The sequence below is a fragment of the Malaya genurostris genome, chromosome 2, assembly GCF_030247185.1.
Source record: "Malaya genurostris strain Urasoe2022 chromosome 2, Malgen_1.1, whole genome shotgun sequence".
NCBI classification, from domain to species: Eukaryota; Metazoa; Arthropoda; class Insecta; order Diptera; family Culicidae; genus Malaya; species Malaya genurostris.
The window spans coordinates 264,767,786-264,787,457 of NC_080571.1; the positions used below are offsets into that span (position 1 = coordinate 264,767,786).

Here is a 19,672-nt window from a genome sequence, read left to right on the forward strand (position 1 = left end):
AAATAACTCATTACCTCAATATAGCCATATCTTGTGAGAAGAGCAATGTTGGAGACAGGGATGCCAGGTCATTTTTTCAAAAATCTGTGATCAAGCCAAAAACCTGTCTGTGAAAATCTGTGCCCGTTTCCCGTACCATAATAGCAAAGAAAAAAGTTCGCATTCACTTCCAACACGCTCTGTACCTTTTTCCTCACTCGCTCTGTACTTTTTGGTGCTAAACTGTGGTCGATTGCCAAAATCTGTGAAAATCTGTTATTTATTTCAGAATCTGTGATCATTTTCAGAAATCTGTGAAAATCTGTGTCATTTTTAAAATCTGTGCAGAAAATTGAAAATCTGTTCAACACAGATTAATCTGTGAACCTGGCATCCCTGGTTGGAGATACTGAGTAGTTTCATAAATCAAATAAACATAGATTTCCCACTGTATGGTGATACTAACAGCACCTCTAGTGAGAAACGGGTGTACTTTTTTCCATTAGCTGCTGTGGTTTTGTTAAATACGCAGGCAACTTTATGCATGCATTTTAGGAGCATTTACGCACCCATTCTTTACGATACGGTGCTTTTGCTGTTACGGGTTGCTCAACTACATTACTATTACACTGGGAAATCTATGTTTATTTGATTTATGGTAGTTTTACACTCAATTAGCCTTTCTGACAGCTTATTTACAACCAGAAATGTAAATGAGATTGGTTTGTTTTCATCAGGAAACGCCAGAATTAAACATGATCCAGACGATCAATCAACTTCGGTCAACGTCAATATTAATTTAATATTTTTTTAGTCGGATATTACTCACGTACCGGACGTTAAAATGTTCCATGAACTTGACGTTGTTTGACTCCATAAGAATTGATTATAAATAATGTTGTTGTTCCGTAACCGTTCCATGTCGGTGATAGTCGGTGTCACGTGTGAATCGCTCCTACATATTGTTTTGTTTTCGTCAGGACATATATTCGCCAACCATTTTCACTAGGTTCGCCGTTCATTTTTACCGGGCATAGAAACCTCAATAAATGCAATAAAATTGTGCTCCAGGGTGTGAAAAAACTGTTCAATGTTCAATCATGAGTGTTGACATTTGATAGAATGGTTTCCGATTTCGTTTTTGAAGGGGCAGTCATCGGTCGCAACGTTTTTAGGGGAGCGGCTAACCAATCCTTGGGATCTTTTTTAATTGCTCGTCCAAGTCATCTTTTCGGAGATGGAGTTTTTTTTGTCACTAAACCAACGATGGGGCGGCAAATCTTATTTTGCCCGGTGTGCCAAATTTCCTCGGTACACCACTGTTCGTGACAGATGGAACTGATGAAACTCTGTTGATGATCCGAAGCAGGCCTTTCAAGCAGTTAGTTTCATAATTAGTGCGTCAAAATGGTAACCGAAGGAACAAACTGTTACGGATAACACGTGGCCGATTATTAATGTTTATTTCGTTAAGAAGCGCGAGGCAATCTATTTGTCAAAATGTCTGCAACTGTCATATCTCGAAATAAATCTTTAAATTTTCGTGGGGCTCTAGTTACCTATATTGAACTACGCAAACTATTTGCTATTCGATACACCCCTTGCATTATGTAAACGTTTTTTACTATTAGTTGTTTATCCCCGTTTGTTAACACAGATCAGCTGCTTGCAAGGGATTTCATCAGGCGCTGTAAAATATTTGAAAATGAATCGTCGTAATAAATTATGGAATTACGTTGATAATATATTTATCTCTCTTAGCAATATTTGAACGCAACGATTTATTTTCTCAACGTTGTTCAGAAAAACAGACTTTTGCATTTAGCTAGTTCTTTGCACGGAATGTTTAAAAAGTTCATTATCGGGCATGATGTAAAATGAACTTGTAGTCATCTAGGCTATTTTTAATTTTGTTGATAATTTTCATCCGAAATTAAGTGGTGGCAGGCAAGAAGCAAGTAAATATCGTAACTAAACATGGGATCAATTTTGTATCGCGTTGGAGGATGCGAAGTAGGTACAATTCTGTATTTAGTTTTGGCAACATGTATTAAATCTGTATTCTGCATGAAATCGGCATGGACGTCTACAAATCAGTACATTACTGATAACTCTGTATGAATGAAAAAATAAACACAGTCTAGATGACAGAGTGGATGTTTTTGATAGGGTAACGTGGCGCCATCATGACATATGCGAGTACTGTCCCAACTTAAGAAATATTTGAAATGACCGTTAAAATGATTGAAGAATCCAATTTGAGTGTCCTGTCTGTTAGTATGTGGTATTTATTCGTCGAATCGTCGATACGGACGTAAACAAGAATGAGGGTGATTACCTTTTAGTTGTTGAATAGTCTTAGGTTTGCTGTAGAGATGGGCAATCCGTTCAGTAGCACAGTCTTTGGTCGTGGTTTGAGTAAGTGAGTCTGAACAGTGAAAATGTGCATTTTTTTACCCATTCGGTCAATCACGAAGTGGAACTACGGACGGTACTTATAAGTGCCACATTGTGTCTCTATTGATTTCATAATATACATTGATTTCATCCGGTGAAACCCTCAACCAGTGAGCACGTTGTATCGTGTTAGTGCGGTGAAAATTTGAGTATTTCGCGAAAAAGAGGTTTTTCATCCGTATTTTGGCGACTCCACGTGGTCACCTAGTGATGTTTTCTCTTATAGTCCAGTGAAAAGAAAGTGCATTGGCCTATAAACGAAAATTAACTGGCAATGTAGCTAAATCACTGTGCCATAAATCCGTGCCATCTCAAGTGAAATGACGCCACCAGAAATGAAGAAGAAGAAGATTTCATAATAAATACAAGATGACATTTGAAGGCTGTTTAAATAAGGAAAACTATAGTGGGCTAGGCATGTAGTAAGATGGATGCTCATTCTCGTGCCAACCAGCAAAGTAAAAGCGTCGGTACTAACGATCTGAAGAATTTTTCACGAAGTTCACGTATGCTGTGCGAGTGAGAAATATATGCGAAAGGCTAAAAATAGTTCGAAAATTCATCTCTTTAACCGCGAAAAATATAAGCGAAGGATCCGTATAAAAATCTATACATAAAGTTTATTAACGGATAAACAGTGTAAAAATTTACACAAAACAAAATGAGCGGGAAATCACAAATACAAACAAGGAAACAATACAGGATGGGTTCCAAAATCAAACAAAACTTAGGATCGAGCAGCGACAAGGGAAAAAATACTGAGCCACCTCGACAGATCGAGTGGACACAGGAGACGTGGCATTCTTAGAGCCGGTAGACTTCGGGAAACCCATACCGAAACATCCAGTTGACGTTGGAAAAATTCTAAGCGGAAAAGGAGTGAAGAACTTCACCGACATTCAAGGTATATGGTAATTTCGATTCAAGAATACATTCCCATCAGAGAAGGAAGCGTTAAAAATCAATGAAACCGATCTCACTGAGCATAACTTGAAAAATTATGTACCGTGGATATGGAAGCAAACAACGGGACTAGTGAAGGGAGTACCATTAGAATATACAGAGGAAGAGCTGATGAACGAGTTGAATAGCGATGTAGAAATCATCAAGGTTGAAAGAATGATGAAACGAAACAAACATAAACATTGGAACATAAAAATCACATTCAAAGGAAAAACATTCCCACAAAAAGTAGATCTATACGAATTAGAGATGGGCAATTCGTTCGTGAACGGTTCAAAAGAACTAGTTCTTCTGAAAGAATGAACGAGTTATAGTTCTTTTTTCGAGAACGCTAGTGCCTCAGTTCAAAGTCGAGAGATTTTTTTTTTGTTTTTTAAGCTCGCTCAACCTCTTTTCAAAAACGGTACTAATAAGAAAGTTTCGTCACGAAACCTCAGTTCTATTTCGAGGGACCTTTTTTCCTCGCTTAAGCTTACAAAAGTAAGTTCTCGTTTAGTCTTTGAACTACCAAAAACCAAACCAACTATGAATAGAACGAACGAACGGCTCTGGAGAACTAGTTCTTTAAACAGAACTCTGCATCACTGAACGGTTCTTTAAAATGAACTGTTTTGCCCATCTCTAATACGGATGCCGATTTCAAGTAGAACTGTACATATTTCCAGTTCGACAGTGCACTAACTGCTGGGGATATGGTCACAAACAGATAAAATGCAGAAGACAAAAAAATGCAAGAAATGTGGAGCCATGCACGACGAAGGAAATTGCGAAGAAATCAAATGTATGAACTGCAAAGGTAACCACGATGCAGCAGAAAGAACTTGCCCAGAGAGGAAAAAACAAGAAGAATTGTCCACTGTAATGCTGAAAGAAAAAATAACTTACGAAGAAGCCAAACAACTTGTTCATCCGCGAAATAGCTTTGACGAGCTTACAGATCTTGAGGAATTCCCAGAATTAGAACAGCAAAACAATCATGATAGACCTCAGGTAACACAATACAACATACACTGGAAACGTAAACAAACACAACCAAAACCAGAAAAAGACAAAAGGTTTGGCATATAAAAAACAAGACATGGCAGATGAATATAAAAATCAATACAATCCATACAGAACGAGCGAAATGGATAGAATGCTAAAAAGTTTTGAAACATGTTGGCAAAATATAAAAATAATGGCAAAACTGTTGAAACTACAGACTGGAATTAATTATGAAATAAACAAGGAAGGATCAGAAATTATATATGAGCATCTGATAATCAAAATTAGCACTACTCTTATGGAAATAATAAACGAGTTCAATGACCCCCAGGAACAAACAATAGATATTCACAATAATGAAGAAGAACCAGAAGAGCTAGAATCTAATCATGAGTGAAAACATCCGTATACTACAACATAACATACAATGCTTTAGACCAGTAGAAACGAGAGAAAAACTTACATTGTTCCTAAAAAAAGAAAATATAACAATAGCAAGCGTACAAGAAATGAGGATAAAACCCACAGAGCAGTACAAAATCAAAGGCTACAAGATGGCCAGCAAATGTAGAGACGAAGGTTTCGGAAGCATCATATACACTGATAAACAAGCGTGCAAACTATCTGAAACGTTGGTGGAACGACGAAATCCAACATGCGTATGACGAAAAACGGAATATGTTAAGGTTATACAACCGGCAGAAAAACCTACACGGAACCGCAAATCAACCTAATTTTAAGTACATTCCACCCAATTTGGGGGTTTCGTTCAGTAACCTAATTTTAGTGGCTCTAGGTAGTTTTCGTAAGACACGTGCAAAAAAATACTCAAAGATGAGTTATATTTACTCTATAGTTGACTCATATTGACTCAATTTCAAGTTAATACGGTTTACTTAATTTTAGCTTATTGAACGAAACTCTCGCTGTTGGGTGGTTTTGCTCTTTGTATTTTGACAACAATTGAAGGAGCGAATGAAAGGAAGTACTCAAAATTAAGTAAAAAGAAGTCAAATAATATGTAGTTTTTATTTTCCGTGTACACACTCAAATTGCTCTACAAAGGGCAAGAGCTATATTCAAAAGCAAACTAAGGAAGGAAAAACGTAAACACGAACGAGAGATCAACGAAACAATAAATGAAACAACGCCAACGAGACAAATTTGGAACATTATTAGAGGACTCGATACAGCCCTTACAGGAAAAAATAAAACAACTGAACACTTTCCACCCCACGAGTTTGCCGAAAAATTCATGAAGAAATCGTACAGCAAGATCAACTCAGATAATCTTGCCAGCGAATTCCATTCAAGAAGAAAATGATGAAACCTCAACCCCACTAAAATACGAAGAGTTCATAAAAGTCATACGCAACAAAAAAGATCATTCGGCTCCAGGTCCAGATAACATATCGTTCAGAATACTTAAAGGACTAAAATTAAATATATTGAGCGAGATCTGCTGCCAATTAAACGATGTATGGTTAACGAAAAGTATACCCGAGAAATGGAGAGCAAGTAAATTGATACTCATACCAAAACCGAACAGAGACCCAATGGACATAACAAGCAAAAGAGGTATAGCACTCATGAATGTATTCATAAAAATCTTCAACACAATCATCAAAGATCGTCTATACAACTTAGCAGAAGAAAAACATCTTTTTGCGAAACAATCTTTCGGTTTCAGAAACAACCACTCAGCGGTCAGCTGTGTGAATCATCTGATAAATTCGATCAAAGAAGCCAAAACCGCGAAAAAAACCGATCGTCATATTTCTGGACGTTGAGCGAGCATTCGACACAGTAGATTGTCAAAAGCTTCTGACAACACTGCAATCGAAAAACATTTCGCGGGACATAATAAAATGTCTCTACGAATACCTAAAAAAAAGGAAAGTTACGCAAAACACTACGATAGGTGAAATATCAAAACAGGTAAATATCGGACTGCCTCAGGGGTGTCCGCTCTCTCCGCTGTTGTTTAATCTATACACGACCGAGTTACATATGATAGAAGAGAATGGTGTAGTTCTAATGCAGTTTGCTGACGACCTGGCTCTGATAGTAACCGCAGACGGGATTGATGTTATTGGAAAGGCCAACAGGTGCTTGGAAAATCTCAGGCAGAAATTGCAGGACCTAAATCCACAGACTAACAGACATGACAGTATGAGTAAATTCTTATAAAAATAATTTTTCGTGATGCACTAGTTCCACCTATATTGTACTGCGCGAACTATTTACTATCTGTACACCCCTTGTGTTATGTAAAAGTTTTTTTACTAGTTGGTTTCCCCTCGTTTGTCAACACCGATCAGCTGCTTGCAGGGATGCCTGATTTCATCAAAATATTTGAAAATGAATCGTCACAATAAATTATTGGATTACATTGATAATATATTTAACTTTTTCGCGATGTTGGAAGGTTACCATTAATTTGACTCAACGTTGTTCATCTAGACTATTTTTTATTGTGTTGGTAGTTTTCACCCGAAATTAAGTGGTGGCAGACCAGAAGCAAGTAAATATTGTAACAAAACGGGTTCGGGTTTTGTATTACGTTTGAGGATGAGAAGTAGGCACAATTATGTATATAGTTTTGGCAATATGTATTAAATCTGTATCCTGCATGAAATTCGCATGGACGTATACAAATCAATACATTACAGGTAATTCTGTATGAATGGCAACTCTGTTGATAAATGAAAAAAATAAACACAGTCTAGATGACAGACAGGATGTTTTTGATAGGGTAACGTGGCGCCATCATAACACATGTGAGTACTGTCCCAAATAAAGAAATATTCGAAATGACCGTTAAAATGATCGAAGAATCTAATTTGAGTGTCCTGTCTGTTAGTCTGTGCTAAATCTATCGGTAAACCCCTCTAAATGTGTGGCTATCAATTTTAGCCAAATTGAAGACTCAAAAATTCGTCTGCGAATACAAAACGAAGAGATACAATTACAAAACACCCACAAACACTTGGAGTTTGTCATAGATCGAGGATTATCATATAGAAAACATATAGAAGAAATAACTAACAAAAGTAAAAGTGGACTAAATCTGCTGAAAATGCTTTCCAACAGAAAAAGTCCAGCAAGCCCAGAAACACTACTCGAATACGGTGCAGTAATTTATGGATCAACAGCCAAATCAAACACGAGAAAACTTGAAACCACCCAAAACGCGTATATTAGAATATCTATGAGATACTTGAAGTCAACACCAGTGAATGTTATGCTGGCGGACAGCGGACTAATGCCAATGGTAAGCAGAGTAGAATGGCTAGCTCTGAAAGAAACGATAATAAGTTATTATTACGGATTCTAAGAGCGCCTGCAAAATGATTAAAAACCGGAACATAATTACCAATAACCATATAATGCTTGAAATGTTCCAAGCAATATACAAAGTTCAACAAATGAACGTACGTCTGACATTCAAATTGCCTTCGCTCAAAAGCAACAAATGGCATCTGTATTTTTAGACATTAAAGGAGCATTTGATTCAGTTTCCATTGATGTTCTTTCAGACAAGCTCCACCAACATGGACTCCCAGCGGTTATAAATAATTATTTGCACAACCTTTTGTCAGAGAAACGCATGCATTTTTCACATGGCGATTTGGCAACAATCAGAATTAGCTACATGGGTCTCCCGCAAGGCTCATGCCTCAGTCCGCTCCTCTATAATTTTTACGTGAATGACATTGACAGCTGTCTAGTAACCCCATGTACACTAAGACAATTGGCAGATGATGGCGTGGTTTCAGTTACTGGATCCAAAGCTATTGATCTGCAAAAACCATTGCAAGATACCTTAGATAAATTGTCCGTTTGGGCTGTTCATCTTGGTATCGAATTCTCTGCGGAGAAAACAGAGCTGGTCGTCTTTTCAAAAAAGCATGATCCCGCGCAACTTCAGCTTCATATGATGGGAAGAATAATCGAACAGGTTTTGACTTTCAAATACCTCGGGGTGTGGTTTGATTCCAAATGCACGTGGGGAGGACACATTAGGTATCTGATAACGAAATGCCAACAAAGAGTAAATTTTCTTCGAACAATAACAGGGTCTTGGTGGGGTGCTCATCCGCAAGATCTAATAAAATTGTATCAGACAACGATACTTTCAGTGATGGAATATGGATGCGTTTGTTTTCGTTCCGCTGCAAATTCTCATATTATCAAACTTGAGCGAATTCAGTACCGTTGTTTGCGAATTGCTTTAGGCTGCATGCATTCGACACATACAATGAGTCTTGAAGTTCTGGCGGGAGTTCTTCCATTAAAAGATCGATTTTGGGAGCTTTCATCACGCCTGCTAATAAGATGTGATGTGCTGAATCCCATGGTAATTAATAATTTCGAACGACTAGTCGAGCTTCGATCTCAAACAAAATTCATGACAGTATATTTTAACCATATGTCACAGGAAATCAACCCTTCAAGATATATTCCTATCCGTGTCAGCCTCCTAAATGTACCTGACTCAACTTTATTTTTCGACACATCCATGCAGCGCGAAGTGCGTGGAATCCCGGACCACCTACGCTCTATGGAAATCCCAAAAATATTTTCAAGTAAGTTCAGGCATATTAACTCTGAGAAAATGTTTTACACGGACGGATCGCGAATGGAAGAAGCGACAGGGTTTGGTATGTTCAACAATAATGTTTCGGCCTCATTCAAGCTTCAAGAACCTGCATCTGTTTATATAGCAGAGTTAGCAGCAGTTCATTATAGCTTGAATGTAATCGTCACATTATCTCCAAACCATTATTTCCTCTTCACAGATAGTCTGAGTGCAATTGAAGCCATTCGCTCAAACGCTGCTGGCAAAAATGAACCGTTTTTCTTGGGTAAAATAAAACAGTGTCTGAACGACATATTGAATAATAATTATCTAATCACAATAATCTAATCACAAACGTGGTGCTATTGAGGGTGAAATTTATGAGAGACCGATTGCTTTCAACGAATTCTATAGCGCGTCTCGCCAAAGAACACTTGCCAGCTGGCAAGCTTCTTGGGATAAAGATGATCTGGGTCGGTGGATGCACTCAATTATTCCTAAAATATCGACAAAGGCATGGTTCAGGGGACTGGATGTGAGTAGAGATTTCATTCGTGTGATGTCCAGACTCATGTCCAATCACTACACGTTAGATGCACATCTCCTTCGAATTGGACTTTCCGAGACTAATCATTGTGCTTGCGGCGAAGGTTACCGCGATATTGACCATGTTGTTTGGACATGCGTGGAGTTTCGTGATGTCAGATCTCAACTAATAAATTCCTTGCGTACCCAAGGTAGACTATCCAATGTCCCAGTTCGCGACATTCTTGCTTGTCGTGACCTTCCATACATGAAACTTCTTTATCATTTCATTAAATCCATTGGAGTTCCAATTTAAATTTTATTTTATGTTAGACTGTTTTCTCTTCCATGAGTTCAACCAATAGCCAACTATAGGATATTGAATATAAGTGGTGAACTGATACAAACAATCCTGAAATAGTTATAAGATCATGTACAAAATAAATGTATTTTATTTAATGTAATTTAAAATAGCAACTCGCTTGATAAAAACAGTGTTTAGATTAACTAATGAGTACCAACATACTAATATGATATTCGAAATGTATTAGGTTTAAACTACTATGTATTGTGGATGCCACGGCGAAGAAAAACTTATGTATATTGCCTATGAAATAAACGTATTTATGAAAAAAAAAAAACAAATGAACATAGATATATGCATTCAATGGGTCCCCAGCCACGTAGGCATAGGAGGAAACGTCGAAGCGGACTCACTTGCAGTTCAAAGTACAACAGATCCGCAAAATAACTTCGAAACCCTAACATTGGGAGACACTATAAAACTAGCAAAAGAGGAAATCTGGTCAAATTGGATTTCAGAATACCAAAACATCTCCGGCTACAAGGGAATAAAACACTTCGAATTCTCTAAACATCCATGCCGAAAAGTTTGGTATATCGAAAAAGGAATAAATCAACTAAATAAATCAATCAATCAAAATTACCCTAAATCGAATCAGGTCTAATCATTGCAATACAAAAGATCGAAAATTTAAATGGGGGTGTGTGTGGGTGCAAACGAGTTTATAATAACTAATGCATAGTATGCCATGACAAATTGCGGTGGACATCATTGCACCAGGTCAAGCGAGCTGTAACAGAATTGCTTTGCACATTTCACCACGAACAACCTTACAGGTAAGAAGTGTACCGCTCTGGGTGATTCCGTTTTCAATTAATAGTTATAAAATTCACAATGGCGATCCTGCCAGGAGTCATAATTTTAATAGCAGTATTTCAGAAACATCTCGCATGAAAACGGAATCACCCAAAGCAATTCAAAATATATACCAATATTCGGCTACAATCGTACTATCTGGTACGCAGATTTTCTTGTTCAATTGAGAAAAGAAAATGGCCGACGAGAAAATGCGTAATGTTGAAAATGAATGAAAAAGCGGATCACTATGGTCGCGCATTATAAGCGGACCAGGAAGGTCGCGCAATTTTAATAAAAATGGCGGATTCTCAAAATCGCGCATCACAGAGCGGACCAGGAAGGTCGTGCAAATATTCAAATGTAAATAAGCGGACCGGAAACGTCGCGCACAAAAGAAAGCAGGCAACGTGGCCGTGCAAATAAAAAGCGGATTTGAATAATCGTGCATTGCAAAGCGGATTTTTAGATCGCGCACATTTGTTTCGTAATGAATCTTACGCGCATATTTTTGCGTGTAATTCCTGACCACAAAAAAAGTGTTAAAAGCAAGATATATGGAGAATAACGGAAAATATTTCCGATGGGTCAGCGGTGCAAGCAATGCAGAGAATCAGACGACATTTGACGCATCTGTTGATCAGACTGACGAGGAGTCAACGATTTCAGTAACGCCGTGCAATTTGAGCAAGTTATGCTTCAGGTAGTGAAATCGAACTCGAAAACAATGTTGACAATGATTTAGAAAATGTACAAACAAATATTGTAGAAGTTTCGCTTCGCTATCATGATACACCACACACAAAAAAAAAAATTAAATTTTACAGGTGTACTCATAAAGACCTAATTTGTCAAATGACGGGAAATTTTATTTGCAATGGCTTAATTTTTTTCATAAATACGTTTATTCAATAGGCAATATACATAAGTTTTTCTTCGCCGTGGTATCCACAATACATAGTACTTTAAACGTAATACATTTCGAATATCATATTAGTATGTTTTTATCAAGCGATTTACTATTACTGGGACATTGGATAGTCTACCTTGGGTACGCAAGAAATTTATTAGTTGAGAGCTGACATCACGATACTCCCCGCATGTCCAAACCAAATGATCAATATCGCGATAATCTTCGCCACAAGCACAATGATTAGTCTCGGAAAGTCCAATTCGAAGGAGATGTGTGTCTAAAGTGTAGTGATTGGACATGAGTCTATATATCACATGAATGAAGTCCCTACTCACATTCAGTCCCCTAAACCATGCCTTTGTCGATATTTTAGGAGTAATTGAGTGCATCCACCGACCCAGATCATCTTTATCCCAAGAAGCTTGCCAGCTGGCAAGTGTTCTTTGGCGAGACGCGCTATAGAATTCGTTGAAAGCAATTGGTCTCTCATGAATTTCACCCTCAAAAGCACCACGTTTGGCTAAACTCTTTCATTGCCTGGAATGGAACAATGAACCGGGAGCCAGACTAAAGTGATTTGATAATTATTATTCAATATGTCGTTCAGACACTGTTTTATTTTGCCCCAGAAAAACGATTCATTTTTGCAGCAGCGTTTGAGCGAATTGCTTCAATTGCACTCAGACTATCTGTGATGAGAAAATAATGTTTTGGAGATAATGTGACGATTACACTCAAACTATAATGAACTGCTGTTAACTCTGCTATATTAACAGATGCAGGTTCTTGAAGCCGAAACATTATTGTTGAATATACCAAACCCAGTAGCCTCTTCAATTCGTGATCCGTCCGTGTAAAATATTTTCTCAGAGTCAATATGCCTGAACTTACTTGTAAATATTTTTGGGAATTCCATCGAGCGTAGGTGTTCCGGGATTCCACGCACTTCGCGCTGCATGGATATGTCGAAAAATAAAGTTGAGTCAGGGACATTTAGGAGGCTTCGAAGTTATTAATAACCAGGGGATTCAGTACCTTACATGCTATTAGCAGTCGCGATGAAAGCTCCTAAAAACGAGCTTTCAATGGAAGAACTCCCGCCAGAACTTCAGACTCATTGTATGTGTCGAATGCATGCAGCCTAAAGCAATTCGCAAACAACGATACTGAATTTTCTCCAGTTTGATAATATGAGAGTTTGCAGCGGAACGAAAGCAAACACATCCATATTCCATCCAATTTTATTAGATCTTCCGGATGAGCACCCCACCAAGATTCTGTTATTGTTCAAAGAAAATTTACTCTTTGTTGGCATTTTGTTATCAGATACCTAATGTGTCCTTCCCACGTGCATTTGGAATCAAACCACACTCCGAGGTATTTCAAAGTCAAAACCTGTTGGATCAGCTCTGTTTTTTCCGCAGAGAATTCGATACCCAGATGAACTACCCAAACGGACAAGCTATCTAAGGTCCAGTAACTGAAACCACGCCAACATCTGCCAATTGTATTAGTGTACATGAGGTTACTAGACAGCTGTCAATGTCATTCACGTAAAAATTATAGAGGAGCGGACTGAGGCAAAATCAAATATCCATCTGTTCGAGTATTCCTCACTCTCATTTCCTACGTAACGATTCCTCATTCGACTGGACGTATTCCAAAGAGTGCTCATTGAGGTTTCTCTTGACAAACCTTCGACAAAATGTCTCCAATAGCTGCATTTCTTGGTTCGAAGTACTTGGTTTGTAAAACAAGAATTTGTCAAAATTCTGAGGAGTTCCTCATCCTCGTTTTAAAAACGTCTTGAAAGCATTTTGTTTCGCGCCTGAGCACTCTTTGTCCCACCAAGGGCTTGGAGGCCTTCTGTTAGACGATGGACCAAGAAATCGTTTGGTTTGGGCTTGTTCTGCGGCCTCCAAATAATGGCTTAATGTTGAATTAGCATGAATTTTACTAGTTTCGATTGTAGTGTGCATTCGGCTAGCGGGTTAAACTGTATGAATTTAAATGTACCTTTTACCAGCCTAGCAGATGTGTGCTTCTGTTACTCAGTCGATCAATGGACGTACTTTGTAATCCGATTATTCTCAGTTCGAGTCACAGCGGTCGCAATCATAACCTTCTTTTTATTTCAATGAATTTCATGTCATGAAATTTTAGATATAATATTGAATGTTCTTGCACGTAAGATTGCTCCATTTATGTGCATTTGATAAAATATAAAATCACAGGATTTTTTTCGAAGTGTGCAGTGTTAATTCTACATCGTGGATCCGAGCGATATACCACTAAGGGATATACTCGATACACCCAGGGATGCCAAGGGTTAAAAAAAATCTGTGCATTGCAAAAAAATCTGAAAGCTTGAGTGAAACTGTATGATTACACTGAAACATTATTCCTTCGCTGACATAAGTTCTCGTATATTGACCTAAAAGATTATTTTATTTGTTTTAATTTTGATTTATTAGAAGTAAAGCTAAGAGAACTAGTATTTCAATTTTTTTTTGAGAAGAGGGTGGATGTGTGGGTGCAAACGAGTTTATAATAACTAATGCATAGTATGCCATGACAAATTGCGGTGGACATCATTGCACCAGGTCAAGCGAGCTGTAACAGAATTGCTTTGCACATTTCACCACGAACAACCTTACAGGTAAGAAGTGTACCGCTCTGGGTGATTCCGTTTTCAATTAATAGTTATAAAATTCACAGGGTGGGAATCAGATGATTTATGCGATATGTGTGAAGAGGTGGAAAACATCGAGCATATACTATACGATTGCGCGAAATGGATGATAACCAGATCCTACTACAAAGTACTGGAAAATAAAAAACCCTTAAATGCCATACTAACAGACAACAATGAAAAAGAACTTAAACAAATAACACAATTCCTACAAGAAGCCGGAATAACTTTCTAAAGAAATCAACACAACATCGAAAAATTCACAAAACACAATAACACGAAGGCCGGCGAGATGGACCAAACGTGGTCTTAGCCGAAAAAAGCTGTAAACAAAAAGAAAATATGGATGCTGATGAATGGGTTTTCGTTGTAGACCTGGTTGAGCCCCGGGTGACTGAATAATGGTTCTAGCAATATTCCAATCGTTCTGGGAATTGATTTTCTGGGTCAAGTTACATTTTAAAGGATGGAAACAAATCAGAGAAATGATGTTCGGAAATGTGTAATACAATCAATGCACAGTGGTTCAAAAGCGCAATTTCATGCTCTTAATTGATAACTCATAGGATCGTGGTTTTTGAGGTACAGTATCGTCAGAAAAGTTGCTCAGAAGGATAGACGCCATCTTTTGGCAAATTTTGTTTATGTGATTAATCCCCCTAAAAGAGAGATAAAAATTTTGTTTTAGCTCAGGGTCAACATAGGGGCTAAGTTACTTCGACAAAGTTGTGCAGAAAGTTATTTCAAACAAGTTTGCTGAAGGTACTATTCCCGTAACTTGAGTGTAATTCAAGATATAATGTATTTTCGGAAAAAGGTTTCCAAAAACCTGTTTTTGTAAGAAGACATATATATTTTCAATTTATATGAGTTTTTCATGTTATACAAAGTTTTTCATCTTTGAAAACTACACAACTTTCTTGAACATACTATGCTGCTATCATTTCAGTTTAATGAAATAGAGCAATTTTTCATGTTTTTTTTAACATAAAATTCTAACTTGTCTATTATCAAAAGGCGCAGGAAGGTGCAGATGAAACTAGTTACATAGTTACTTCAAAAGAGCTTTCATACCGTTGTTGAATTACTCGCCATTTAAAAAATTTGGAATTGAAATCCCAATCATACAAATAAGGCTATAGCCGGGAAAGCATGTGATATCTGCCCAAAAAATTGTTACACCACATTTGAAAGAGCTTGGACCCTTTAACTGGAACCCTTTGGGTTGATAGTTTGATTTTTGAAGCAACCGGTCCATCGAAAAATTAAAAACAATCAGGGATGTTCTAGGTTTTGTCGGGAAGGTAAAAATGTTTTTTTTTTTCTAATTTTGGAAGATGCACAGGGCGGGAAATTTAAAGTGGACGCATCGGCTAACCCAAGAACTTTTGACAGAATTGTCAAATCGACTAATTCAAAGACATCATATTAACAAGATATCCAGCTCTCACATTTCCCGAACAAATCATTGGCAACAACATTTTTTGCGAGCATGGCGCCCTCAGGCTAGTTCGCATCGAGTCTCGTACACAGAAGAAGGGAAGAGAAATGTCAAATTCGTGCGCGCCAAAATAGCAGCACTGCGCACCCATACACTCAAGCAAATTGAGTAGTGAAAATCATAAGGCAAATCTTATGATGCATCAAAAATCACCAAAATCATAATTTCATAAGATAAATATGAAAAATATACCTCTGCAATATACATCTTATCTATCACTATTATAGTTTTCATACGAACAACTTATGAACTTCACAAGATATGAGAGAAGTTATGTTTATCATAGAAATTTCGCATAATGTTCCTAAAAATTCCGTATGAATTTCATAAGGCGTTTTATTGGAATTCCTATTTTCGGGATTTCATAAGGCGGTCTTATGGTTCGCTTACGATATTCTTGTGGCTAAAAATCATACGAAATCATTATGAAATTCCATATATTTTTTGCCTGAGTGTACAATTGACATGATATGTTGAATGTGACACCGTGCGATGGCGTTGCTGAACTGAAGATTGATTTCGCTCCAAGCTGACAGGGTCTGACTAATTACATACCGCGTTGGAAGCGTCATTCCAAGATAATTTTACCATGGAACAGTACACACCAAAAGAAAGCACTGAAGTTGTTCAGCTTTACATTCAAAATAACTTCTCAATCTCATCATGTCAGACGAGGCAAATTTCACGTTAAATGGAATCGTTAATAATCGAAATTGTCGGTTCTATGCCACTGATAACACTCAATTAATTGAGGAACAGCCTCTATATGATCAAAAAGTTACAGTTTTGGGTGGTGTTTGGTGATTGGTCCCTTTTTTTCAAGACGATGATGGAACAACGAAAACTTAATGGAGATCGTTATCGAGCCAGCTGCACAGGTAAGAAGTGATTCACTCTGGGTGATTCCGTTTTCAAAGGAAAGTCCATTATTCACAATGCCCATGGTTCGTGAAAATGGCTCTATTTAAAGAAAAGGTATGTTGCTTACCTCTAGTAGTTAGGCACCATGCGTTTCCTTATGATAGAACTACAATGGAGACGCATGGTAGAAGTATTTTTTTTTCGGAAAAACTTGAACGGTTTAAAAAAATATGTAACCGAAGCACTTTAACGTGTAAAAAAATAATTTAGTTACTAAAAAAATCAAAATGGTACCAAAATTGGAAGTGTAAAAGAAATAAGTTTTAAAATGTTTGATTTAGATTAGGCAATGTTCAATTTTTTTTCGGTGGACCGGCTGCTTCAAAAATCAAATAAAACGAAAAGCATTATAAGCCTTAGCTCCGTCAATATGGACAGATCAAGCTCTTTCTAACATTCTACAACAATATAAATTCCCTTTAAGAACAGATTTCACATGTTTGAAATTCAAAATTTATTACATCAGTAAAGTTCATTCAAACAAACAAAAGAAATAACGGAATCAAACTGAAATTTATTGAAAATCTTTCACTTGTCACGTCAGTATTAATATGCGTTTGCTTTGTGTTTAGGCACAAAATGAAATCCCTCAGGGACAGGACCAAGCAGTATTTCACTGTTGAAAAACAAAAATTAATAAGTTTAGATATATGCTACATGATTAGTTTTTGTCCTTAAATACCTAAGCTTAACCCAATCGGCACAATTGGAAGAAGCCATCAACGTTTCCAAATCGTCCCTCCCCTGGAAAGCCTCCGGGCGTTGATTGATTTTTTGGGGAGGCCTCTCCAAAAGGCCATAGGGAACGTACCGATACAAAAATGATTGCCACTCCAGAAGGAATCTGAAATCATAGCTATTATTGTATTATTGTAGTTCAATCGCAACGAGTCGTCACCTTCTAGTATTTTCCACGCCTTTCGTGTCACTTCCCCAATGCTCTAAACCGTAGTTCACGTAACGTTTCAACATTTCCATTCGCTCGCTGCTGGAAGGATCAAGTGCTTTTTGCTCTTTGATTTCCTGAAACAGCCAAGGTTTGATCAGGGCTCCTCTGCCTATCATAACCCCAGAAACTTCAGGAACTTGATTCCTGGCATGGTTGTAATCTTCAAGACTCAGTATATCTCCATTACCGTAAATAGGGATATCTTTAGCTTGCTGAGCACAATTTTGAATATAATCCCAATCGGCTCGTTTGGTGTAACGTTGCTCTTTAGACCTACCATGTATTGTGACTAGACTAGCGCCCCATTCTTCAAACTTTGGAATAAGCTCATGCGCCACGTTTTTGTTATTGTAAATTCCAACTCTGGTTTTAACTGTGAACTCTTTCCCGTAATCTGATAGTACTCGAGAACAGCTTTGAATCATCACCTCTAGCACGGATTGTCGGCGGAGCAACGCACTTCCTCCCCCTTCCTTGAATATTAAATCGATTGGACAACCGAGATTTAGATCAATAAAATCTATGTCTGCAATTTCGGCAATAACTTGAGCCGCGTAGGTTACCAACCTTGAACTGCGACCACAGAGTTGAACACCAAACAAGTCTTCGGACGAATGACGCTTAGTTAATGCCCATTCCTGTGGCATACCACTGATAATTGGAACAGCACACGCCATTTCACCGCACGTGATGTCCACTCCGTATTCTTTGCAAATCCTTCTGAACGGTAGATTTCCGACTGTTGTCAGCGGACTGAGATAGAGTTTATCTTTGAAGTTTATTTTCCTCCGTTCTTTACTTCGCAATTTAATCAGATCGTCATCGGAACAATTGCCTATACGAGCATCGTTCGCTATTTCTTCAGTAGAGTTTAGTTCTTTCGTTTCTTTCTGCAAAGTCTCGAACTTGTCAACTATTTCATTCGATTTAGAAAAATCATAGTTCCGTTTCCGAAGTTTATTCTGCAAATCATAAGTCAAACACATACTAACCAAATTAGTATCTTCCCGTTTAACTTCATTTTCTATCTTATTGGTCCAGTTTTCGTCCACATGAGCACCGGCATATCGACAAGAGATCCCAAAATTACAATATCCTTTCAACGAGTAGATATAGCAGCTGTCACCGATATCCTTAGGTTTCAACTGTTTAAATCGTTCCAAATCGTGCGAAAATCGGCAGCGATCATTGCCACATTTGTTTTCGGTGGTTTCAATGCCATCAAGCAATGTTTTGCATAGTCTATCGTTATCATTCAATTTGAATGGCAGCTGTCTACTTTTATTTTGTCCACGATTCTTTTTCTTGTGCTTCTCATAGCGACCTTTTTTTGCTGATGGTTCGTCCGTTTGAACAGAATCGTTATCCGTATCAGTGACTTCTTTGGGAAGTCGGGGAATTAAATATCTAAAAAATAAACACAATTGGTACGTCGTGACACACTAAAATAAAAAAAAGTTACTCTGGTTTAATGTAGCACACAGTTTCATCCATTTTTTCCTATGAAATTCTTTAATTCACTGTTTTATATCGATAGAGATTGTTACACTATTATTGGTTTACTGAAAAATAATGCTTACAATCCAGAGTTTTCTTCTGAACCTAGATTACTTAACGATTTTTGATATTTCGTTTTATGTTTTTTTTTCTTTGCTCTGTCATTAGATGACTGGCTAAGGCCACAATGGGCCCATCTCGCCCGTTTTTTTTTTTTTTTTTTTGCTGTGTCACTAACGTGACAGGCTAAGGCCAGTGATGGCCCATCTTGCCTTTGTATTGTTAGATTATAATTTAATTTGGTGTTTTAATTCGATTGTGTTTTTTTGCACATGTATTGTAGGTTATGTTTGGTTGTATTATTATTTTCGAGTATTTTATATTTTTCGATTGTAAATTCTTTTACATTGACTCCCGATGATGTTTCGCGGCGTCGCCACAGGGATTCACTCTAGGACGAGAAAAAATTTTTCTTCCGCGAACAGAAATACACAAAATTTTATCGCACTAGTGCGTAACGATATGCTAACACTTTGAGAGCTTCACCGGA

At 37.6% G+C, this 19,672-nt stretch overlaps 1 protein-coding gene across 1 annotated transcript; it reads right to left on the minus strand.

The window, feature by feature from the left end:
* Positions 1 to 17,106: 17,106 nt before the first annotated feature.
* On the minus strand, positions 17,107 to 19,672 carry LOC131429833 (tRNA-dihydrouridine(47) synthase [NAD(P)(+)]-like). Its single transcript, XM_058594230.1, has 4 exons — positions 19,088 to 19,672; positions 17,575 to 19,032; positions 17,359 to 17,520; positions 17,107 to 17,292 (listed from the first exon to the last, which is right to left on the minus strand). The coding sequence occupies exons 1-4, from the start codon at positions 19,117 to 19,119 to the stop codon at positions 17,223 to 17,225; spliced, it is 1,722 nt and encodes a 573-aa protein (XP_058450213.1). The 5' UTR covers positions 19,120 to 19,672; the 3' UTR covers positions 17,107 to 17,222.